The sequence below is a fragment of the Ambystoma mexicanum genome, chromosome 1q, assembly GCF_040938575.1.
Source record: "Ambystoma mexicanum isolate Mex_15411 chromosome 1q, UKY_AmexF1_1, whole genome shotgun sequence".
In the NCBI taxonomy this organism is placed as follows: Eukaryota; Metazoa; Chordata; class Amphibia; order Caudata; family Ambystomatidae; genus Ambystoma; species Ambystoma mexicanum.
Window position 1 is genome coordinate 184,586,798 of NC_090922.1, and position 25,868 is coordinate 184,612,665.

Genomic DNA, 25,868 nt, shown 5'->3' on the forward strand with positions numbered 1-25,868 from the left:
AGAACCCCAGGAGTTCCCTACAGGAGGTTGTTGCATCCAAAAGGTGCAAAAGACACGTGGAGAAAGGCAATTCCCAAAGCAGAAGGCTGCATTGTGTTTCAATGATGCCAGCGATCCTCCTAGGTGAATGGAAAAGCTGGGGTAGTGAGGCCAAGCCTGTGGTACTAACCTTGACTTGTGAATTGGAAAACTGTAAAGACAAGAAAGAAAGAAACACAACCGGTGAGTTGGCGAGCGACCGTAGAGACCTGTGTGTGTTAAGGAAAGATTGAAGTTGCAACATTATATCGCAGGTGAAGACTGCACTGTGTGGATGAGACTCCAAGAAAGGCATACCTGTGAATGAACTTTGAAGTAAGGATAGCTGTGAAACCAGCGATACTGAGTAACGGAGTGGTCCGGCAAAAGGAAGTAGCCGACTCGTAAGTCTTGGTGAATTGTGGGTAGCGATAAAGTGAATGAACTGTAAAAGTGAAGTGATCAAAATTAACCCAGAGAGAAGGCAGAGAGTAAAAATCTGAACTATGAACTTTGAATCGAAGTGGTTCTGCGGAGGTCTGGAGAGAAAGACATGCACATTTGAAAGTCTTCGACATCTGGAAATGGTCTGAGCCTGACTGAGGGAGAGCCGAAGTGTAATAAGTTTAGGGAAGGGAGACCCCTGCAAGTATTGTTGAACCTTTGTTTTGAAGCGGTCTGAGCCAGACAGAGGGGAACCGGTGTGAACTTTTTGTTGAACGTTGTTTGGAAGACTGGAAAGAGAGACTTTAACGTGGAAGGGCAGGTGGGCCTCGATCCACGTTTTGAACTGTTTTTGTGTTAAAAGCCCAAGCCAGACTGTGTCATCCTGCCTACGGGGACCGCCTTACTCCATGCTGTGTAATGTGGGGAGGAGAGCTGATTCAGCCACATTTATTCTTTATATATGAACACTGATTTTCCTTTACATGCATATCTCCTTTATACACTTTTTGTACAAGAAATAGGGCAGGCATTAGGTTTTGTTAGCATAGGCCATTTTGATTTGGCGGACTCAACTAGGACAGTTTTATTTATTATTTGATGGTCGAGACTACTCCCATCCTAGTTATAGGGCAAAGTAGGAGTTTTTCCAAACCCAGAAACTTTAATAACGGTTGTACAAATTGTACCTTTTATTAGTCAGTGTCATACTTTTGATGCCATGCCTCCCCTACACTCCCCTCTGGCATTCTGGGGACGCACCTGACCCCACTTAGGGCCATTCACCACGCCCTGGCAACACTCAGAACAGGAAACAAGTAAATCAACTGCATTTCACCACTTTTACAGAAGAGCACTAGCTTTCGATCTTAGCTAGAATACTTGCACATGGGGTTCTGCTATAGCCTTGTGTATGTTTTATTGTGTCATACCTTCCTATTTTTGAGCAATCACAAAATCAGCAATCTCTCAAAATTGTCTATACTGATTGCACAGGGCGAAACCCTGCCCCACCCCTGTTCAGGTCGAATGAGTGGGGTTGCTCAAATTTCACTATCGCCAGTACACGCCAGACTGGTATGCCGACCTCGGGCCAAAATTTCTGCCGACCAACTGTTGTGGGGCTGGAGCCAACAATCGCAAAATCGGAAATCTCCCGAAATCGCCTGTGCAGACGAATGAGTGGGTTTGGTCAGATTTTACTATCTCCAGTACAGCCCAGACTGATATGCCGACCTTGGGCCAAAATGTCGTGGAGCTGGAGCCAACCCCGAACAAACAAACACACATTCAAAAATATATATCTAGGTAAAATGGCTCAGACTCTACAATACCTGAAGCAAAAATACTATGAAAAGGTAGATAAGGCAGATGCCCTCTTGGCGGCCCGGCTCCGGGCGGAGAGGTGGGTGGACATAATAGAGAGAACTGATGGCACCCTCACAGCCGCCACTGAATCCTCCCCAGATCCTTTTATGAGGATCTATACACCGGCGACCTGCCTCCCCCCCTGGGGAGTCTAGACGCTTACCTTAAAGAGGCAAGTCTCCCTGCATTGACCCATATTGAAGTGGAAGCCCTTGACGCACCTGTCACAGGGGAGGAATTTCAAGATGCCATCAAACGTCTTAAGGCCCCAGGGGAAGACGGCTTCACACCTGGTTTGTTTAAAACGTTCTCCACGCTCCTTACCCCCTTTCTGGTAACCCTGTTCAATGACATTTTCGAGACTGGCCGGGCAACCCTGTCCTTCCCACAGGCCCTACCAACGGTCATCCCAAAGGAAGGTAGGGACCCGAAAAATTGCAGATCATACCGCCCCATCTCGCTCCTCAATATTGACGCCAAAATATATGTGAGAATCAATGCCGCTCGATTGGAGATACACTTATCAAGGTTAATACATTCTGACCAGGTTGGCTTTGTAATGGGGAGACAGGGAGCAGACACGATCATAAAAACGCTCCACCTGATAAATGAAGCACGGGGATGGGGGCGACCCAACTCTCCTGTCATTGGATGCCGAGAAGGCATTTGATAGAGTGGCCTGGGATTTCTTAGAAAAGGTTTTAGTCTGGATAGGCTTGGGTCCGAGGCTCCGCTGTGCCATTAAGGCAATATACTCATCTCCAAAGACCTCAGTGACAGTGAACGGTGGCTATTCTAGGTGGTTTGCACTGGAGAGAGGAACGAGGCAGGGTTTCCCACTGTCTGCAATACTATTTGTCCTGTGCCTTGAACCACTTGCACAAAAATTGAAGCTCAACAAAAGGGTGAAGGTTATTAGAGTAGGGGAGCAAGAATATAAAGTGGGTTTATTTGCTAATTATAGTCTCCTACACGTAACTAACCCCCTGAGTTCCATCCCGGCTGCAATAGTAATAATTGAGGAATATGGTGAACTGGCAGGTCTCAAGATTAACACATGGAAATCGGTCCTCCTCCTGATTGTCAAGAGCAAGGATCTTGAGGTGGAGCGGTTCGCACCGCTAGAGATGAAGGTTAGCCTTACTACGCTCCCATATTTAAGTATCAATGTCACCCGAGAGCTGGGAGACCTATATGAAGCTAACTTCCCCCCGCTATCACTCACTATAGAAAAAGACATTGACAGATGGTCTAGGCTCACCATTTCTTGGAATGGTCGCCTGAATGCCATTAAGATGGTAATTTTGCCAAAGTTGCTCTATTTATTCCAGATGCTCCTCCTCCGACTGCCTAAAGAATTCTTCATTACCTCCAGGAAATCCCTCCTTGCCTTCCTATGGCAAAATAAGAAGCCCAGGGTTCCCAGAGCTCTACTCCATCTCCGAAAAGACAATGGTGGGGTGTGCCTCCCAGATTTAGAACTGTATTACAAGGCGGCCCAACTACGAGTACTAGTTTTGCATCTTAGACAACGGAAAGACCTGCAGTGGGTAGGCCTAGATAATCATCACCTCCGCCTGTTCAACTTGGGAGAGTGGCTCTGGGTGCCCAGACCCCAATTGCTAAATAGAATTAAGAACCACCCTATCCTCGGAACCATATGGGCAGTGTAGAAACCAAACAAAGGGATGAAGGGGATCACAACCTGGCCCTCCCCCTTAGGACATTTATGGGTACCAGGGATCCGGAATGCCATCCCGGACCCAGGAAGCTTTCAATCATGGTATGAGTCTGGGCTCGAAAAGGCTGGACAATTGTGGAGAAATAAGACCTTCATCACCATCCAGGAGCTCGAAGAAGCTCTGGCCATAGGCCCGCTCTCGGTGTTCCAATACTTGAGACTAAAAGGTGTCATGACCCGAAAGGCCTGGAAAAATGAGTTACAAAGGGACCTCACCCCGTTTGAATACATTCTTGACAGCTGTACAGGCGCTGAGGGCCTCATAAGTGCAATGTATACGGCACTAGTAGAGGTCGACACAGCTCCCTCAGTCTTACTGAAGAACAAATGGGAAGAAGATCTAGGAAGGCACCTCTCCCAGAAGATGTGGCTCCAGATATGTAGGAGAACTGTGGAAACATCCAATTCTTGTCAATACAAACTGCACTGTGTTAAATTATTGTATAGATGGCAGTATGACCCGTTCAGATTGGCTAGAATGTATCAAGATGTAAGCCCATACTGCTGGCGGGGCTGTGGCCAGAAGGCAGACTACTGGCATATGTGGTGGGATTGCAGGGTGGTGCAAGCATACTGGGATGAGGTGCTCAGTTGGATTAAAGAGCTGGATGGGAGGAGAGGGAGAAACAGCCGCTTATGATCTTATTTGGTTTTGTTGATACAGAGGAGGCGGTCACTAAGGTACCTAAAATGATGCATGGCCTCTTACTGGCCGCGAGGGCCTGTTTTACGACAGTTTGGAAAAGGATAAGCCTACCTACTAAGTCAGAGTGGATCAGTGTCTCTCGAAACATATTTAGAATGGACAACTTGACCACTTCCCTTCAAAGGAACCGTAACTCCATTGACAATGAATGGTCAGAATTTTGTGCCAAATATATAACATGAACGAACGTGTGTGTGACTTGGTAAAATGTATTGGATAATCTGTTGGTGTGCCGACAATGCCTGCAAAAAGTTATGATGTACTGTTAAGTTCCTCTGTCTAATCCAATGGTTAAGCCAAAGAAACTTATCGCCGGACAAAGGGACACTTTGACTTTGCCTACAGTGATACGGGAAGGGGTGGGGGGTGGTAATCTGGTGGGGATTTTTGTTAATAGAACGTGATAAGGTAACAAGTCTTTATATGGTTGACATTGTGTGTTATGGTCGCAGCCTTTTCATTCTTTGTGCCAAGTTACATCAATATGTTTGTATTGAAAATTGAAACATCCCTTTGAAAACCAATAAAATTTCATTTGAAAAAATATATATGCTGGTGTGTTTTGTCTAAATTCACTATTACCCTGAAATGTATTCTGATTTGCTCTTATGCTAGCCAAGATCATGCCATGTTACGTGGGGATGTGTTTATTGATTATTTATAAATTGTACTACCAAATGATACAGTTAGATATTCTTCTGTTTCATTCTCTTCTCCTTTTCTGGTCTCTTTTCAATATTCTCTCTTCTTCTACTTTTTCTCCTTATTTATGTTGTGTTATCCATTATGAGATGATTTTTTCTTCTTTTTCTTCTCTTTTGGACTCAATCTTGTGACCAGGTTTGTAATTTTATGAAGCTTGTTTATTTCTAATTGTATTGCAAACTTTAGTGGTGAAAATAAAAATGATAAAACGCAAAATATATATATATATATATATATATATATATATATATATATATATATATATATATATATATATCTAGATATGTAATGGACAAAAAGGTGGTAACGTACATCTAATGTGGAAGTTACATTTGCGACTAGCATAGCACTACCTCCAGGTTCACCAGAGGTAGCTCACGCTTACTGAATGATACCTGATACCAGGAGCTGCGATTAGCTCCTGCTCATCAAATACCTTTTTTGATCCCTGCATATACAATAGAAATACAGCCCTTTGGTTCTGTGGTGGTACACTCAGGCTCTCGACTTTCCCACTCTGCCCAACAACTCTCACAAGATGCTGAGGACAACAGAGTTGGCTCACTAATTGGAAATGATGGAGGGTTTCTATTCCAGGTTTTTCACAGTGCTGAAGGACTAAAAGGGTTGCAGAATACCTTGGACCTTTCAGACTTCAATTTAATCTTGCTGAAAGAGAAGTTCAAGATAGACATGCTCGCACAAATCCTGTTAGCCATCTAGCAGTGAGTCTGGTGTGTTCTGGACCTTCAATAGCCCTACCTGCACATCCCTATTTGACCTCCTCATCAAAAGTATCTGAGAATTGCAAATGAACCACTCACTGCTACCAACTAAAGAGTACTCCCTTTTGGACTGACTTCAGCACTGATGGTCTTGACAGAGGTCACAGCGTATCTCCGTTAGGGTGGTTAGCCTTAATACCATTAACAGGGTGACTGGCTCATCTGTGCCAAGAATTCTTTTCTCTCCCCTTAAGAAAAAATGGAACTAGAGTTCTCCTTGGACTTGTAAGAAAACAGCAAGAAATCAAAAATGTCTCTGACTGAGGACCTGATTCTGAACTGTGGCATAAACTGGAGTGGAAAGCTGACATTCTCCCCTCAGTTTTCCAGCACCACCGTTCTGAAGTGGGTGGAAGGATTGGATAAGAGCTACATGTGTACCATTTTTGAAAGGTTTGCCACTTTTCTTATTTACTAAAGGTTCTTTGAGCATTCCGTACATTAGAAAAGTGGCGCTGCCAACCAGGGGAAAAGCCTAGCTAAAGGAAAAGCTTGTGTAGGAAGTTAACAACGCCACACATGTGCTGTATTTTAACTAATTATTTTAACATGCAAACAAAGGGCTCTGCAAAGAAGAATGTCCTCACAGTGTCAGTCTTGAATTAATTATGGTTACCAGGGCCCTTGTCAGACCGTAAATCAGGCACATGCAAAAGCTGAGGCTTTGATGCCTGGCCGCCACATTCTTAGTTTAACAGAATATGGTGCTTTTGAGAAAAGTGTTACTCCTCCTTGGAACCACACTTTTCTATGTTTGAATGCACCTCAGATTGTGTCCCTCAGACACTTATGCAAATTAGATTCACGTGGGACACCAAGCAAGGAAAGGTGTTTCAAACTGTGAATAGAATTCAGGCTTTTCAGGCCACAGGATGAAATACTACAGGCCCACAGTCTCAGGCCTTATGTTCTACAGTTAGCACCTCCTGACTTTGTGTACATTGGTGGTCCCAAAATGAATACCCTATGTTATTATGTTATGTTATTATGGCATTTATTAAGCATGGACCTAATTTCGAGAAGCAACAGAGTGCTTTACGGAGGTGTACAACAATACAGATACACAACAAATGTTTTACAGAAGTATACAACAGTACAGATGCACAACAGAGTGTTTTTCAGAGGTAACAAAACAGATATACAGCAGCGATAGAATTCAACAGGGCAAAGGGGAGGGATCAGCTGTACAGGGTGGTCAGAAGAAGAGGGGTGGATGGGTTTGAGCGAGTCAGGTGGCGTGGGGTACGACATGATGGCCTAGCCGTTGAGGAGGAGAGACTCCTTGAAGAGGTGGGTCTTGAGTTCTTTTCTGAATTGTAGGAGTGTGTGGGCGAGTCTGATGCTGATGGGGAGGAGTTTACATAGTCTTGGGGCATAGGCAGAGAAGGCTTGTTTTCTGGTCCTTTCCTTTTTGCAGCAGCAGATTTCAAGTCTGCATGTGTCCTGGCTTCTGGTGGTGCGCTGTCCTCCTGAGATGCTTAGTTTCTCTGTGAGGTAGCTGAGTGACTTTAAGGCAACTGCCTTATATATGATGCAGCAAGACTTAAAGGTGATTCTTGCATGCAGTGGGAGCACGTGAAGGGCGATGAGGGCCTGGGTGATGTGGTCGTACTTGTGTAGATCCTTGATGAGGTGTGCAGGCGCATGCAGGACACTTCTCAGGGGCAGAAGGGAAGACCGCGGGAGGCCTTCGAGGAGGGCATTGCCCCAATCCAGGTGGGATCGGACTAGTTCATGAACAGTGGATCTAAATCTGTCCAGATGCATGAAGGGCTTGACTTTCCACAGGAAGGAGAGCTGACACCAAGCTGAGTTTTCTTAGCTATGTGTGTCTTGAAGGAGAGGTGTTTGTCGATGTGGCGCACGAGGTGAGCTCAGGTGTGAAACCCTCAGGGTTCATGGTTGATAGCTAAGTCTGTAGGTCTGGGTGTTCAGTGTTGTTGATGAGGAGTAGGAATTCCGTCTTGGAGGGGTTGAGATTCAAGTATGCACTGGACATCCAAGACTGGATCAGCGAGAGGCAGGTTTGAGATTGTTGATGTCCTTGATGTAGTCGATCTTGAGGTATAGCTGTGTGTCATCAGCATATTGGTGGATGTGGGTGTTGTGTGTGACTAGGAGGGCTACTAGCGGCTCCCTATATAGATTGAAGGTACAGGGAGGATGGAACCCTGTGGGATGCACAGGTTATGGGTAGCATTGGGGATCTGGAGGAGTCCATCTGAACAAACTGATGGCTGTTGGTCGAGGTAGGACTTGAACCAGCATAGGACAAGGTGGCTGATCCCCATGCGCTGATGTAGGGTGTCCGTGAGCACCTGGTGATGAACTGTGTCACAAGCGTGCGAGAGGTTGAGTAGAATCAGGAGGCAGGGGTGGCCATTGTCAAGAACGTTGAGGGCGTTGTCGATCACCTGTATAGTTGCTGTCTCCATGCTACATCTGGGTCTGAACCCGGATTGGTAGGTTTGAAGGAGATTGTTGGTGTAGATGTGTTGCTGTAGTTGCATTGCTACCGCTTTTTCGATGATCTTACCTAGGAATGGAAGATGGGTGATGGTGCAATAGTTACCCAGAGTGGGTTTCTTTTGTAGTGGGAAGATTTGTCCTGTCTTTAGGGCCGATGGGAAGTTGCCTTGAGTTAGGGAGCTGCTGATGATCTCCAGTTAGGGAAGGAGAGCTGCTTCGGTTGGCGGGGGTGAGAGAGTGGGGTGTCTGTATACGATGTGGCTTTGAGGGTGGTCAGAGTTTCTACCAGGTCCACCGTGGAGAGTGTTTTGAATGTTGCAGCACACGACTATGCTTGGTTGCCAACTGTTAATATGAATAGAAACCTCAACGCAGAGAGATTTCCATCCTGAACTCCATCTTAGATTATGGTGTCTGGGTCCTATGTGTTTTGAAACACATTATTTTGAAAGTCTGCAGTTTGGTGGTGCCCTTTTGGTTGACCTGAATTTGACCCGTTTTCTATTATGGGGGCTTCCATGGATGATCCCACTCCTACCCCTTACCCCTAGATACACATATACATTTATAGGTATATTTGTATTTATTTGTATATGTTTTTTTTTTATTTACATAAAAGAAAACCTTTACAAAATGTTCACAAATTTAAAACAATAAAAATAATATAAAAAAGAATAAATTATATTCACAAAATTCAACATTATAAATAAAATAACTAAAATCATTTCTAAACATCTACGGAAACAGTTTATGAGAGCACGTTTTAAACTCCTCCCGACACGTGAAATCCAGGCTATCAGGATGAAAACAAATGATAAAGCCTGTCGTCTCTGCACCCAACCAACCAAACCAGAAACAATAAAAAATCTTCTGTTACAATGCCCACAGTTAGGAAATTCAAGAGCCACATATCTGACCAGCCTGCGTATAGATCATTCGGGATTGTTAGAAGAAGCAGACACAACATTGTGGAATAGGTTGATGTCAGGGGAGAAAACAAAATGGACCATAGCAACTGTTAAAATTCTGGAAAGCGCTTTTGAACTGATCGCCTTACAAACCTCTACGGCGATCAACTGTCAGGACCCTTGCGTGGGCTGAACACTTTAACTGGGAACAGCTGTCTGTTTGTGGTCTTCGATCCCCAGTCCCTGTTTGGTGTTTTGCTTTTGCATCCGTTTCTGTTTTATGCTGTGCGCTTATTGTCGCTATATTCCGTCCCTTCTGTTTATCTGGTGTCCTTATTACACGTATCTCCGTCCACCATTCTACTCCCTCGCCTTCTCCTGTACTGTGCGATTGTTTTGTTTTCTCATATTATGTGGCTCTTTTAAGATGATTAGCAACAGTTTTGTAAAAATTGCAAAAGCAATTATACACAAAGTAAGTAAATAAAAAAAAATATATATAATTTCACAGAATTGTGAAATAAGAGTATTATGTTGCTACATTTAGTTCTAAAACAGACACTTATTTGCCAAAAGTTACACAGTGAAGATTACTTAATTCTTCCTATGAAGAGGGAAACAACTAGCAATATTTTATATTTAATCGAATTCTCTAAACTAAACCACATTCTATTTTCAAGAATCTCACTATCGCTATGTGTAAGGGAGTACAGTTATCATACAACATACGCTTCCATAAATAATCAGAATTAGTACAATTTGCATCTGCAAAAAAAGGCTGAAATAGGAGAGCCTAGGCGAAGACAGTGCCAGGCAATCAATCAGAAGGTGTCTCAATGTTTCATTAATTTGATTATTTTTACAGAATTTACAAGGAATAACAGACTCCTTTACTTTACTTCTTGCTGCTATAATTTCTCCCCTGGCAAGAACGTTGAAGGGAAATCTCATAAAGATGTTTCTAGAGTTCCTGTTTGGGAAACGAATGAGGCAAGGTTCCATTATGCCCATGGGTTTATAATAGGATACCCAGTGAGAATATAAGCCATACCTTATCAACTTTTTGATTGTATTTGCCCAATCTGCATTTTGCAATAGTTGTTTGACTTTTTTTGGTTTCAGTGTTAATGTATGCAGGGTAGATCCTGTCGAATTTAGCCATTTTTACAGATTTCCGTTAGTTTATTAAGAAAAGCTGATCTGGAGATGTTTTACTTCATATTATGGCCCAAGTCGGAGTATAATGAGTTTGCACCTTCCGCCGTCAGATTCCGAAAAAGGGAAAGACATTTCCATTCAATGACGCTTTGTAAAGATTGTAGGCCAAACTCATGTCTCAATGCGACCAGAGGGACGCATTTTGGTAAGCAGTGAATAATTTCTCTTAGGATGATGGATTCCAATTTACTTATATCCAGTTTACCAGAGATAAACAGGATTTCCAAACCATAAGAAATTTTGGTGTTCATTTTTCTTTGTAATATTTTATCATTGGAGCACAAGAGAAAGCACCAAATTTGCGATCAACTGCTTTCATTTGGACGATACTTTGTTTGGCCTTCAAATGGAAGTGATTTCGTATCTGTAAATAACTTGGGCCACCATTAATCGAAAATCCCAGATATATCATAGTAAGCTTTGTTCCCAACTTGATCTTATCCAGAAACCATTTATCCTTAATTTGTGTTCTAGTTCGACTGAAGCGCATTACATGGGACTTGGATGGATTGATAATCAGTCCATTTAGTGCCATATACTGCGCAAAAGCTGACAACAATATCTGAAGACCCAGAGGGCTTTTATCAAAAAGCAGAAAATCGTCTGCATATGAGCACCAGCACATCTTTTTGCCTTCCAGAGTAGGTTGAATAAAAGCTGACTTCGTAAGGCAAGGACCCGCATCTGAGGTTTATAGATTATAGAGAGCTGGAGCAAATATACAGCTCTGTCTAAAACTATTTGATGTTAAGATTGGGAAGGATAATAATACTTCATTATTCAAGTGTACTTGTATTTTTGAGCCTTCATGAAGATGAATAAGGATTGCTAAAATTTCCTTTAGAAGGCCTAGGCCATCTAACTTCCTCCATAGTGTCTGTCTATCGACCAGGTGGAAAGCAAGTGACAGATCTACACTTGCTAAATATACAGGCGACCCTCTTTTGTTCCACCCAATTTCTTGTAACAGGGAGATTATTAACCCTCCCGCCATGGTTCCCACTCCTCTTCAAAACCGAATTGCGCAGTAGCAATTATTGCATTGGAAGTAGACCAATCCTCCACTTTTTGTAGAATCAGACCCGCAACAATTTTCGATTCTGCATCCATTAAGACTATTGGGCAATAATTAAGAGGCAGAGATCTATCGCCCTTCTTGTAGATCGGAATAGTAAGTGATAGATTCCAGGAAAGAGCAATAGACTTGGTAAACTCTATGTTAGAAAATAAAAGAGATAACACTTTCGACCAGCTATCAGGGTCATCCCTGAATAGTACATTTGATAGGCCATTAGGGCCCACAGCTCTAGATGAGCTAGAATTCATAATCCTGTCTCTAATTTGGGCCACTGAGAAGCTGCACTTCCATTCAGAAGTTAGCAAAGCATCCAAAAAGACAAATGGAGGTGCTCTGGGGGCAAATAACGCAGAGAAGTGCTCCGACCAAGATTGTTAGGAAATTGGGTTTAGCATTTGGATTCCGCAGAATTGCCCATTTATTAGGTGCCAGAATTTGCGCGATGAATTATCTCTAAGGGCTAACAACATTGCTCCATTATTCACTTGAAATATGGAGCACTTATAGCCTTTTAGCCAATTTGTATATATGTACTTCATGTATCTTGCCCCCTCCTTTTTGTCAATGTCTGAGATCATCTGTACTCTAAGTAGTCTTAAAGAGCTTCTCAAGTGCAGCTTGGCTAAACGTACGTTGTGATCATATTTGTGGGTATGAGATTTCTTAAGACTTTTTCGTTTTACAGTGGATATAGAGGTGTCAATCAATGTCTTCACATATATAGGTATAAGTAATTGGTTGATTCGACCAAAGGTGCATGACCAAATTGTAGACTTTCAAAAGAAACTCCTTTAAAACCCTGGATACCGTTGTACTTCACAGTGCAGTCTGACAGCGTAGTGGTCCGTCTTTTTCATAAGCAAAGGATTCCTCCACGATCAACTGTGGTATAAAATGTATCACCTCTGAAATTGGACAAAACATTCACAAAATAAAAGCCATCTTTTCAGCAGCCAACGCTTTTCTACCCACCATCAGGGTGTAGTGAGTACTAACTCAAATGGACAATACAACAGCAATATTCTAGTGCAACAAATAAGGGGCAGTGAATGCCCACAGCTTGCCAGACTTGCAAAGATCCAAAAGAGGTGGGACATCAAGAATGCCATTTTTTTCCAGTTTTCCCTCCCCTGGCTGACAGTCAGATTGGATTGCCTGAATAGACTCACCTAAACCCCAAAGGAATGGACGTTTTCTAGCACACATCTTCCAACTGTGGGGCTGGTTGACTGTGGATCCCTTCACAGGTCAGGTCAACACGAAAGGTCTGGTTGCACCTCCTACACAGGGAAGGAGGAGAATTCCTTGGGAGAATCCTTTATCCTCCTTTGGCAAGGCTTTCCTTTATGCATTCGCTCCTCATCCCCTGTTGAAAAGGCACATTTCAATTTTAGATGCAGCCCGTACTACCAAGTAATCTGGAAAGGTTGCTGGTGGCCCAAGCGATTCAGATATTTGCACCTGTCAGACCCATGAGTACCTCTGTCCCTCTGAGGGATCTCTAATCAAAGAAGATGAGATCCCTTCATCACCCCTCTCCTCAAAACAATCCCTTGTTGGCCCGGTGACTGGAGACCTGGCATATGGACAGCTAGGCCTCTTAATAGAGAAAGTGGACACCCTGAAGGTTGGCAAAAAAGACTCCACTTCTCCAGTACCCCAGTAAGTCGGCAAGATACTGTAACTGGTATCTGGACAGGCAAACATCCCACGACGCTCTCACTGGATTCTGTCCATTTATTTATCTCTGACCTAGACAAGTTAGGCATCAAGTTAAGACTCATGCAGGACCTACAACTAGGCTCTGAGGCATTTCATTGGTCTAGGAACGTTGTTCCCACAGATATGACATCCTCACCATCATGGGATTTTATATAATGTTTTCCTCTTGAGCTCACAAGCCATTCGAGCCCATGGCATCTGCTCAAATCAAATGTGCCACTATGGAAACATGTTTCCTTGTGGTCATAACGTCACCACACAGGGTTAATGAACTGCAGATGCTTTGCTGCTACATCCCTTTTCCACATTTTATAAATCTAAGCCGTGAGGAAAATGGCTCCCTCTGAGCGGCTTCATACCCATTCCATTCGGGTAAAATCCGCCTCAGTCTAAGAAAAGGTATCAGGTAATATTATCCCCATAAATAATGTCGCCATATGTATGGTCGCCGGGAAATGGCACAGGAGACATTATTTATGGGGAGAATGTATGGGGTAAATGGGAGCAGTGGTTGCGGAGTGACCCCCGCTCCCTTAAAAAAAGTATGGGGTTACAGGGGTGTCCCCCGCAGGTTCAATGGGTTAATATCACTGCAAAAAATAACCTGCGCCATTCTTGTATGGCGATATCTTTGCAGGGATATTAACACATGGAACCTAATACGATTGGCGGCCTAGATGGAGAACACAAACCATGGTAAATGTCCATGCACCCACGTTAATGGTTTTTACTTTGCTTGGGACCGTTAATGTTGGTAATTTGACCAGTCGTATGGTAATTAATGCCATTAAAACATGAATATCCCTATGATGTCATTCACAGCAACATCTTTCTGCCTTGTTTCCGAAGTTACAAATTTACTCATTGAAGATTCTAAAGACCTATACCTTTAGTTATATACTGCATTCTGAGGAATCTCATTGGCTAATCCTGTCTGCCTTTCCCAGGCTTGAAGTAATCATTATCAATCTCCCTTTTAATTCCCACCAGTCTCTGAAAGAACCCGTATAACTCCAGGGAGGGGGCTGGGAGTTGGGGGTGAGCGATGACCTGGCAGCGTGTTGGGAGCGAGTGGTAGAGCTGTAGAGCATGTTGAAAGAAGGGCATCCTGCACCGGAAGAGAAAAATACTCTAAAAGGAAGAGTTAACAAAACCTATAGATTTGGCTTTGTTTTACAATTACACTACATATCATGTCCTATGCTTTTATAAAATAAAGAAATGACTTGAGTGATTTGTAGTCTATGTTCAATTGAAGAAATTGGATACAAGCAATTGATACTAGAGAGGTGAGTCATCTGGTGAACCTATGTGATTGGTATTTAGTTTTAACATTATCTTGCATACGAGCCTACAAACAGCATACCATTGAAGTACAGTACTTGAGCTTATGCGATTCCTCCTGGACATATAATGACAATAATCAGGCATACACAAAGTTTCGACTATTCAGTTTATTTAGTGTTTGAGGAAAATCTCTTTACTTAGTATGTTTTATATACACAACACCCATACTAATATTATTATCTTGGGAATGATACAAAGTTTCATTGACCTGGCTGGGGTTCAAACGCATGGCCTATGGATTAAATACAGGACTGGGCAGAAAGCTCTCAGCTCACACCACTTATACCAGCATTGCATGGCTATATTTGTGTATATATCACTGCACCTGGTCATCTGATGATTGTAGACATGGCATACGAGGCTTTATCCGATATATGATGGGACTAACTGGGCATACAATGGTTGCCCCTAGCCACAGAGGAGATGTACCTAGGCATATGAGGATGCGCCTGGGACTATGAAACTACACCTGGAAACTGAAGGCAGTACCTGGCAAACATGTGGGTGCAGCTCTCTATATTCAGAACTGGTGTCAATAGCCAGCATTGCCGCAGCAGGACTCCTGATCACCAGGTCTCCAGTGGCTCCCACCAATCCTGGCGCCATTGTTGCGAAAGATAATATGTACCCCCTTTCTCCACCTCTGCCCTTGGCCTCTCGTTGTTCTCTGGAGAAACAATAGGCAACCAGGGGAAGTCAAGAGTGGGAGAATCTGGTGGACTACATAATCATTTGCTCCATGATCCACAGTGCGATGGCAAGTCCACCATGTTAGAGAGTTACCCTGGCACTATGTGGCATGAAATGAAAACCTTTCTGTGTACTAGGGACCTGCTTGGCTGCGTCTGAATAATTTTTCCAATCTTTTTTCTCTGCCTCGATCTATTATAGGGATGCCGCAATGCTGAAGACTGCAAAAAGGATCAGTATTGCCAAGCCTCCATCTTCACCAACGAGTGCCGGGATTGCAAAGCTGAGGGCATGGTGAGTGTACTCATGAGTCAGGTGGACAAGAGAGGTTTAAACCTACTCTTGTAAATGTTAATATCTCGTAGCGCAAGAAAAAAATAAAACAAATTCCACAGCGCCCACCCACACCAATGGAGGTTGATACAGTCATTGAGGGGTGGTCTATAAACTCACGTAAAAAGCCAATATTAAGCAACTGGTGAGTGGAGTCACGTTTTGCTTAGTTTCTAGACGCTTGTCCATGCAAAGAAGAGCTTGGAATCTGGGTAAAGTACAGATGACACGCACCATCTTGTTCCAAAGGGCACTGATCCCTCCCTTTAGCTGACAGCTGTTCCTATCCTCCCACACAAGTTCCCAAAGGTGGAGAACTTTTATTTTCCCTTCATATTAAGGGATTTCAGGTATCAGCTTGCAGAGCCACCTCCCGATCATTTTTTCATTTGAACAACTCTTCATTCAACATGGAAGGCAAAGTATCTCTTTTGAATAAGCTGCAATGGACATGTGCATGCCAGCAGCGCGAAGGCCGGCCTATGTGCAAGGCTCTTCACTAGATGATGGAGTTGCCTCCTGAGTAGATTCACATAATGAGCCTGCAATCCGTTGTTCCTACCCGCTGCTGGGTTTAACGGATGTTTAGGCTTGGCTGCCACAAAGCCGTGGCTGTCATAAATAATGGGAAGTATTGGAGGAAATAGAGTGGAAATGCCAAAAACGAACACACAAGTGTTGCTGATTGGCTCAGCGCTGTGCAGATCACATTAATTAATCCAGATCATTGCACAATGGACAGCAGTTTGAAGATGAGTCTGTGGGCGGCACAATCTTCTCCTGCAAGGTGTTGGGTGCATGGCCGGCCTGGGGGTTTCTGCATCTGGTTCCCAGGGAGGTCCTGGGTGAGTGAATCTAGATGATCAGATGTGACCTAGTTTCCGCAGTGATCATATTCCAGCTTAAACACGAAGGCTTATGGGCTTCTGGCACACGCTGTTTTAGCAAATTGATGTAAACGATGTGTCTCCTTTCTACTAGGTGTGCCCGGCTAATACTGAGTGTTGCCTGGGCTACCAGTGTGCCTGGGGCCGATGTGCCAGAGTAACTCGTGGTGAGAGTGGAACCCGGTGCGATCCACGGAGAGATGAATGCGTCCCGGGGCTTTGCTGCACACTTCACAAGTGTAAGTTTCTTCCTGTATCTTTTCTGAATCATTTTATTCATATGGAGAAAAATCAATACCTCGAAATACTGTGTTTTCCTTAAAGAAGGTGCTTTTCAACAACAAGACTAGACTTATAGGGTCTGTGGAAAAACTGGGAGAACTCCTTCCTTGTTTTGTAAAAATGTAAACATGGACAGGAGCAGGGTATAACATTGGCAGGGGCACAAACTGACACCTGTTCCCTGCTTTAAGAGATACAACGGATAGGGGAGTATTGAAGGACAATAAAAAAGCTTTTACCACGATATCCCCCAAAATCTTTAGGATGGACATTGAAAAAGCCTGTTCCAAGGCATCCCCCAGTACCTGTAGGATGGACATTGGAAGAGTCTATTCCAAGGTATCCCCCAGTACCTGTAGGATGGACATTGGAAGAGTCTATTCCAAGTCATCCCACAGTACCTTTAGGATGGGCATTGAAAGAGCCTGTTCCAAGGCATCCTCCGTTACCTTTAAGATGGACATTGAAAGAGCCTGTTCCAAGTCATCCCCCAGTACCTTTAGGATGGGCATTGGAAGAGTCTATTCCAAGTCATCCCCCAGTACCTTTAGGATGGGCATTGAAAGAGCCTGTTCCAAGGCATCCTCCGTTACCTTTAAGATGGACATTGAAAGAGCCTGTTCCAAGGCATCCCCCAGTATCTTTAGGATGGCATTGAAAAGGCCTGTTCCAAGGCATCCCTCAGTACCTTTTGGATAGACTCCAGGATATTCTAACCTCAATGGATTATGGATTTGCCAAATATTACACTACGAGCATATTTCAACTGCTCTCAAAAGATTCACTCTGTGCTGCCTAGATCAAAAAGTCAACTCCTCAACATAATTAACAAATATATTATAAACGGTCAAGAGTAGGAGGGGCCTGTTATGGAACAGGCTGCAGCAAAATCGACTGGGGAATAGAATGTGCTGGGGTTCGATAACGATGAATACCATTCTGTTACTTCATCTGGTCTCAGGCATATAGCACTTGGATACCTACTGGCAATAATGAGTCGATTTTGCTGCAGCCTGTTCCATAACAGGCCCCTCCTACTCTGGACCGTTTATAATATATGTGTTAATTATGGTGAGGAATTGACTGTTTTGAACTAGGCAGCACAGAGTGAATCTTTTGAGAGCAGTTGAAATATGCTCGTAGTGTAATATTTGGCAGGCAACAAGGCTTCCTAACCCCTTTCTTCCTTGGCTATTGGGAATACAAAGAATAGGAAAGGAATACCCGTTAAATAATTGAAGCCATGGAATTCCTACACAGAAAATTCTAATTCCGAATCTATGGGTAGAATGCAAATTAAGATTGCCACCATTGCTTAATACTGAAGTGACTATTTAGTTACCAACAAAACGTTCTACCTCGATATAGTAAATAAAATGCATTGATCCTAAAAGCAAAAGATTTCAGACAGGTGTGCAACATGCATACCTTCATTAAAGGTGGTCTGCAATTGAGAAATAAGATCCCTCTCACAGCCCTACCTATGGATTCCCAGCATCTGAAACATCCATCAATGTCACATGGGACCCAGATCAAACTATCCAACTTCAAACAGAACACCATTGAATCAATGGAATCTTTAGTGTTAAAGCCCTCTTTGACCAATCACATGCAAGCCCAAGTGTCATCAAAGGCCCCGCCCTTCATTTATTTCTGTCAGAGCAGAGACATACTTTTCTTCACTTATGATGTATTGTTTCCTAATATGTGGAATCAAGTTGTGAAAACATTAGGTTTTTGGTATTGGCTTTCAGCGCATTCTGTAGCTGCTCTTTGCATAGGTTAAGTCAAGTCTCCTGACCTTCAAGAGCAGGGTCGATGAGAGATGCCTGCTGCTACTGCTGGCTCCACTCCAGGCCTCCCTCCAACGCCTTGTAGCCTGGCTCTTTTGGGAAGAGCTTCTACTGAGAAGTCTATGGCCAGTGTTCATGGCGGCCAGCGCTAGAGAGCAACTGTGAGTGTTCATCCATAGCATGAACTTGCTGCCTGTTTATTGTGTATAGGGCACACTCCATGTAGCCTTGTTGAATGCCTGGACATGCTCCACCCTCGCCTGAGCAAAAGAAAGGCTGCCTGTGTGTCGAGGAGAGTGCTTTTATACGATGCATTGTGCAGCCATATGCACCCTTTCCGGGCCTTTCTGCAGGTTCCCTTGATCGGGAGTCTTTAGAAGCATCACTGCTCACCTGCATCCTAGGGAGTGCTTGGTTGGCCTCCTCATGAGTTATGGGCTCATGTCTCTTCGCATTCCTCACGGTTAACCAGTGGGTCAACCTTCCTCCATTGCAGAGAGGTATCTGCTGTCGGTAATGCCTGCAACTTAGAGTGAATCTAAATCACAAATCTGTACAATCTGCCCCTTCCAGTAATCACACCACCTAACAGTACACCTGGCATTAACCCTTTGAGTGAACATAGAATATATATAGGCACTCACAAATTATATCATTTTGTGTTATATTAATAAAAACCCTTAGAATGTGACATTTGGCCTGGAGTCTTCTGTTGATCCCTTGGCGCGTGGCTCTACCAACCAATTGAACAGATGTGTTGTGTGGCAAAGGCAACGTACTGGTGTCTTTGTGCCTTTGGCAAATGCCTGCAGGACTGCGCTTTGTTGAAACAGCCTATGCATGTGTGTGTTTGACCATATCTTACAGCATATCTGTAATATCCATACCCATTCTGAAGGTTTCTTAGATTAAAATGACATCACTTGATTTATGAAATCCAACTTATTTTTCTGTATCCTGGTTCACCACCAAATTCATGCCATTGGGATCCAAGAAATGGGTCACAGCTCTGTCGGTCTCCCGTTGGTTTCTCTTTATTAGTCCTCCTAAGGGATCCGAGAGATCAGATGGTCTCCATCGGTTTCCCTTGGATTGTCTTTCAGTCTTTTCTCAAGATAATCATTGAGTTACTGCTTCCCACGTTCTCGCACTTGACTGAACTGACTGAATTCAGGACTTTGATAGTATTGTTAGGTAACTTCTAAAGTTTTGGAAGCATTCTTATTTTACAGTTAAAGTGATTTCTCCCTATGGCATTCCTTTCTTTAAAATACTACTACATCCTTGAACCACATTGCCCAGCATGCCATTAAGATCACTCCACACTTTGGTCCTGTCTCAGGGCTGGGAAGATCCAGATTTTCATCAAACGCAGTCGTTCTCCTTTTAAGAGAATCGGGCACTGGCGGTCCTGCAGAACCGGCAGCACCTGTACACTTATCTCTCCTTGCATGGGTGCAGCAGAACCATATACATCTACAGAGGGAAAGAGAGGGACGTACATTAATAAGGGAGACCAGCCATCCATGGAACAAGACATTCAGTGTCATACGGAACAGATAGGCTAAGGAAGTCCTCCTAAGGCGTAGGGTTAAGGCATGACAATCAGAGAGAGGACCGCCCAAGAAGAGGTAATAAAAGGCCATATGCCCCACATTAGAACTAGAAGTCATCCTCAGGGATGGGGCCCACCAGCCAATATCTACACCAGCTGCCTGAAGAGACACAACCAGAGTTCCCTTGTCCCAGACGGAAGCTGGAAGGCAGTGCCAAAGCATGGTAGGCAGAGTGAGTACCACCGGATGGGCAGGATAAGCCATGCTCAAGTCCCATATAATGGAGGCAAGCCATCACCAGTTTGTGAGCCCGAAAGCCAAACTCTATCCCAGCTAACACACCTGAGAGTCCTTTCACTAGAGCGAGGCTGAAAGGTGACATCAAAGCCCCATAAAAGCCTGAAAGCTCTGTCTGGCAGTGTGGGTGTTTGGAGTGGGAGCAGGAGATGGGAGAGTAGTGGAGGTAGAGTTTGTTTGGGTAAGGTTGGAGGAGAGAACAAAATATTAAACAACACCCAAAAGATTGGAAGAGAGGTCAAACAGGCTCAGCAATATTGGAATCTGATCAGACCAAGGAGTCAAGAGAGAACGAGCAAAGAGCAGGAGCAGCGTTGGCCAGCGAGGGTGCAGTTACTGAGAAAGACAGCGATGCCCAGAGGGCTGTAAAAGGTGCCCTCCAAGGTGGAGAAGGTGGGAAAGATCTAGAGACCATATAGCTGGAAACAGGAGACAAAGAGTGTGTTTGCAAAGGGGCAAAGAAGGTGCCCAGAGGGTTGAAGAAGCTGGGAGGAACCAAGAAGTCTTTGAATGTGAAAGAAAAGTGCAGTAAGGTGGTGCACAAAGGGATAAAACAGGGGTAATTGGAAATCGCCAGGAGAAGAGTAAAGCCAAAAGAGGCAAAGACAAAGAGAGTGAAAGTAATAAGAAAGAAGGCGGTGCTCAGAGGCGTGAACAAGGGGAATGAAGGAGTAAACAAGTTGAAAAGAGTCATAGAGCAATTAAGCCTGAAAATAGAAAGGGAAAGAAGGTGGGAGACAGAAGAGAAACGTAGAGAGTGGACACAGTAGTACTGAAAGGTAGGTGCAAGAGAAAGAAGAGGGATTTGGAGACGAGCGGTTGTAGTGCCCTACTGGGCGAAGACGGTAAAAGGAAGAGGCAAGATCTGGAAAATATTGAGAATAGTATCCAAAGGGGTTCAGGAAAAGGTATACACGCATTTCACTGCGGTATTTTTCATCACAGGTTTCTTCATCGCCGTTTTTCTTTAAAAAAAAACTCATCGTTTTTTTTGGGGGGGGCGGGTTAAAAATTAAATATATGGTTGTGGGTGTAAGGGAATAAAAAAATAAAATAAAGGGGGGGCTTTGGGAGGTAACCCTCCAAAAAAAAAAAGAAAAAAACGATGAGTTTTTCGAAAAAAAACGGCGATGAAAAAACCCGCAATGAAAAATACCGCGGGGAAATAATGTAGAACCCAGGAAAATGGGGGAGAGTCTTTGACATTGACGGCTGGGGGAGGATCATTGCCCAAAGGGGTGAAGAAGGTGACTAAGAGTGGGGTGCGTCAAGAAGAATATACTGATAACAGATGCTTACGAAATGAGAGACAAGTATAAGAGAGTAACTAGGAGCTTATCGAAAAATGGATTGAGGAAAACTGAGAAGTAGAAGCAGGTGAAGCCAAGTCGGTAAATGATGAAAGGGGGAAGATAAGGAGGCAGTAGCCTGGAAGATAGCAAGGCAGAGGGAGTAACCTGGAGAGCTTCGGGGGCTCACATATTAGGAAGAGGGGCCCTAGCCTGGTAGAGTAGTTGCCATCCACAAATCCTACCAAGCTCCCCTGGTTGGCATTCAGCTCTCTCGCTATACAGGTGCGTATTCGCTGCCTATGGGAGACAGTCAATATACTTGGGAGAAACGGTCTCAAGGAGTAGACAGTGGCCCTCTTGGAGAGAAAGCCAACAGCAGACCAGTAAGAGCAGGTCACAGAAAAAAAGCAGAAAGAATGTGGGGAGGCGTTCCTGTAAAACAGGCACTTGCTGGGAATCGCATAAGAACCCGGAAGAAGGCAAGCCCTTGACTGCCTTTGTTGTAAAACGTTCTCTTGTTACAAAACCTCTTCTGAGAATGGAACCCTACTAACCACACGAGATTCTAGGGGACTCATTTTTAAACTTTTAGTTCCCCCTAACTTTTAGTTAGTCGATGCCATAGATGCCATCCTGACATTTCAGTTGCACTTCATTCCTACCCCGTTTATTATTACGGCCCTCCACACTGTAAAGGTTTCCTAATGAAACACCAGAAACTTAAGTTTGCAGTATTTGACTGGTCATTTGATTCCCATTACAAATGTGAGAGACTATTTACTTGTTCAGTCTTTATTAAACTTTTGCTTTGTCTCTTGCCAATACTCTCCTCTCTGTGGTCTCTAGGTGACCGACCTCTTGCAGCTTGTGTCTCTCCTTCTCCTCGCTGTCACACTTTCTGGATCAGAGGTTCATCGTGTACCTTGATCTGCTGAGCTGACCGTTTCTTCTTTTCTGTTGCAAGGGCGTTTGCAAGCTCCCCCTTTACTTGACAGTTCCGCACCTCTGCATTCATTTTAAGTTTTGGCCATGGAGTTTAGCTTGGAGGGACATCGAATGTTTATAGGGGACACACAGCTTGAGGGTATTGTTTAGTTATTTATCCACCCATTGACTGTCCATGGCCATGATAATCACTGTGGCAATTTCCACCCACTGCCTGCCCCTCTATGCCCCAAAATACATCCCAATGTGATCTGTTTCAGCTAGGTTTGTCAATCAGTAACATCAAACTTTGTGCTGTAAGTGCATGCCAGTGTTGTTTCAAAGTAGTCTTCTGAGAGTTAATGGCTTAATTGCAGCTATAAATGCACTACTTGCGTAATAAAAATGTCTCTAACCAAGTGTGCCTTCTGCCACTTGATTTATGCATACTATGTGTGTTGTTGCACTAATGTCCTGTTAAAAACAAGCACTGGCAAAGCCAATAGTTTTGGCTTCTGTTCAATATTGGATAGGCATTTGCTAGACACTGCTATAATAAGCAAAGGTAATTACACCATTTTATAGGACTTACCATTTTATGGCCAGGTTTTACCTTTTTTGGCAGTTGCTAGCAAATAAATAGCCAATGCCTACACAAAAGCCCAAACTGTTGTCTTTGCCAATTCTTGTCTCTTGGTTATCCAAGCCTGTATCGCTGGGGCCACTAACAACACAAGCAAAGAGTTTAAAATCTCCAAGGAACTAGTCAATCCTACTGCAGTCTCCACTTCTCCCCTGCCATCCCTGACCCTCTGTATTTCACTGGCCTCCCACCTCTTATTCAAAACTCAGGATATCCTGTCCTCACTCTCCTCTACTCCCCTACACCCCCTGCTCTCAGGCCTCCCTTGGCCACCCTCGTCCCTTCCCTCCTACTCTCCTCTTTCTCACCCATAGCACCGGATGAGGTCTCTAGACAAGTCCTCTCTATGAAAGTCTCCTCCAAACAGGTGCTCCCTGTTCCTCCAGAACCATCAAGGACAATGTTGCCTCCCTCGCGCCACCCTTGGCCGATTTCTGTAATTACTCCTTTGCCACTAGCTCCTTCCCACTACTGCTCAAGCACTCCTTTGTGCATCCTCTCCTCAAAAAGCCCTCTGCCGACCCCTCCTGCCCACCTAACTACCACCATATCTCCAATGCCCCTTTCCTGGGCAAACTCCTGGAGAAGCTGATCATCTCTCCACTGATCCAACACACTGAATCTGTTGGTTGTCTCCACGACCACCAGTCTGGCTTCAGAGCAGCCAGGAGGTACGGAAAATGCTCTACTGAACACCCATGAAAACTTGTTTTCAAATCTTGATTCTAACTCTCCGTCCGTTCTTATCCTTCTGGGTCTTTCCTTTGCCTTCGACACGGTCAATAATGCCACCCTGACTAATTGGCTCTGTGACTCACTTGGCATCACGGGACTGGCACTGGACTGGTCAACCTCTTTACTCTCCAACCAACCTTCCCAGATTCAACTAGGCCCTTTTCTAACCCTCATCACACTCTCCACCTGCAGCATCCCAATAGGCTCTATCCTCTTGCCGTGGCTCTTCAACATCTACCTTGCCCCACTGGCCCATCTGATCTCCACCTTCTTCCCTCACTTCCAGTGTAATGCAGACAACACACAGCTCTCCTTCAAGCTGTCGTCCTCTACCCCACCCACCTCCTCCCTCATACCTGACTGCCTGACTGCTATTCAGGCATGGTGCTCCGTCAATGATCTCTGCCTTAAGGCCAGTAAGACAGAGATCCTTCTCATTGGGATGCCTGCTCCCTGTTCCCCCCACTTTCTGGCCATCCTTCTTGGGTCCCCTCCCCTCACCCACTTGTGAGGCACGAATCTTGCGATCATCTTTGACTTCTTTCCTCTCCTTCTCTCCACACATCACAGACCCTGCCAAGAAGTCCAACTTTCAGCTCCACCTCCTCAGGGGCATTCTTCCTTTCCTCACCTTCCCCCAGAAGCTCAACGTCTCCAGAGCCCTGTTTTTCTCTAGACTGGACTACCTCAACAGTCTCTTACTCAATCTACCTCTTTCCTCCCTTTGCCACCTTCAACTAATCCAGAATAGGACTGCGAGACTTATGCTGGGCCTCAAGCATCTCTCCAGTCCTAAAATCTCTCCACTGGCTCTCGGTGACCGCAAGGATCAAATTCATGACCCTTTGTATCATCCACAAGGCTGTGTGGGGCGTGGGACCTCTCTACATCGAGCTTTCCCTCCCTAAATACCTCCCTGCCAGAGTCCTTCTGTCCTCTGGCTCCAACTCTCTGCAGGTCAAACGTTTCTCCAAGCAGAGAGTGGGAGGCAGATCCCTTTCCTCGGCTGGTTCCTGCCTCTTGAACGGCCTCCCTGCCCCCTCAGACTTGAGCCGGATCTTCTTACGTTCCGGAAACCTCTCCCTCTCCCCCTCCCGGGTCTAACATTCCCTCTGCCATTGCGACTGGGGCCTGGTCCTTTCAGAATCATACAGGGGCCTGACCACCCCCTTACCATTCCCTCCAGCATCCTTTGCTAGCACTTGCCCACAGGCTCCCTTCCCCGGACTACTCCTAACCTGGTCCTCCCTGTCCACTGCACTCATCCTCCCCTCCCCTCCCACTGCCTTCCCCCTGGAACTTGACTCCAAGGCCCCCAGCACTTGCCCATCCTGTTAGGCAGAAACCTGTGCAGTTCCCTTAAGGACCACTGCAAAAAGTTTAAGTCTACAGGAGTTGGCAGTAAACCCAATTGGTAGCAGTCTGCACCACTCAGATTTACCTAGTAGCTGTGGCTGAGCAGTCAGACTTCTCTCAAGAAGAGTTAGGCAGTATATAGAGTATACACAATAGGCTAAAAATACACTAGCACAAGCAAACACTGACCATAGCTTTGGTATAAAAGTATATCATTATTTATTTAAAAACACACTTGTAAAAATACACTGGCACTAATATGTCAAGCAAGTCCAAACACAGTCACTACAAATATATACACCTCCCTAGTTAATTATTTGACAAGACTAGGTTAAGACACTACTTATTGAGCAAAACAGAGGTGAGCGTGTAACCGTAGATGGCACTCCAATAATTTGTTTAAAAAGGGAGAGAAAAGGCCGAAATAGGAAAAGCACACAGTACCAACCACAGCAAGTCAGGAAAGGCAGGGTCTACTGTAGAGCAAAAAGTTCATAGGCCAGGCCCGTTCTTGTCTTGGAGAGAGCAAGGCGGTATGTGCCCAAGATCACACAGTGGAAATGCACTCAAA

At 44.5% G+C, this 25,868-nt stretch overlaps 1 protein-coding gene across 1 annotated transcript in view; it reads left to right on the forward strand.

Moving 5' to 3' along the window:
- Nucleotides 1-25,868, forward strand: part of LOC138526369 (dickkopf-related protein 3-like) — a 1,508,461-nt gene that overhangs the window by 1,304,705 nt on the left and 177,888 nt on the right. The window contains exons 5-6 of the mRNA XM_069637031.1: nucleotides 15,401-15,493; nucleotides 16,514-16,658. Coding sequence (XP_069493132.1) covers nucleotides 15,401-15,493; nucleotides 16,514-16,658 — 238 coding nt within the window. The remainder of the gene's footprint in view (nucleotides 1-15,400; nucleotides 15,494-16,513; nucleotides 16,659-25,868) is intronic.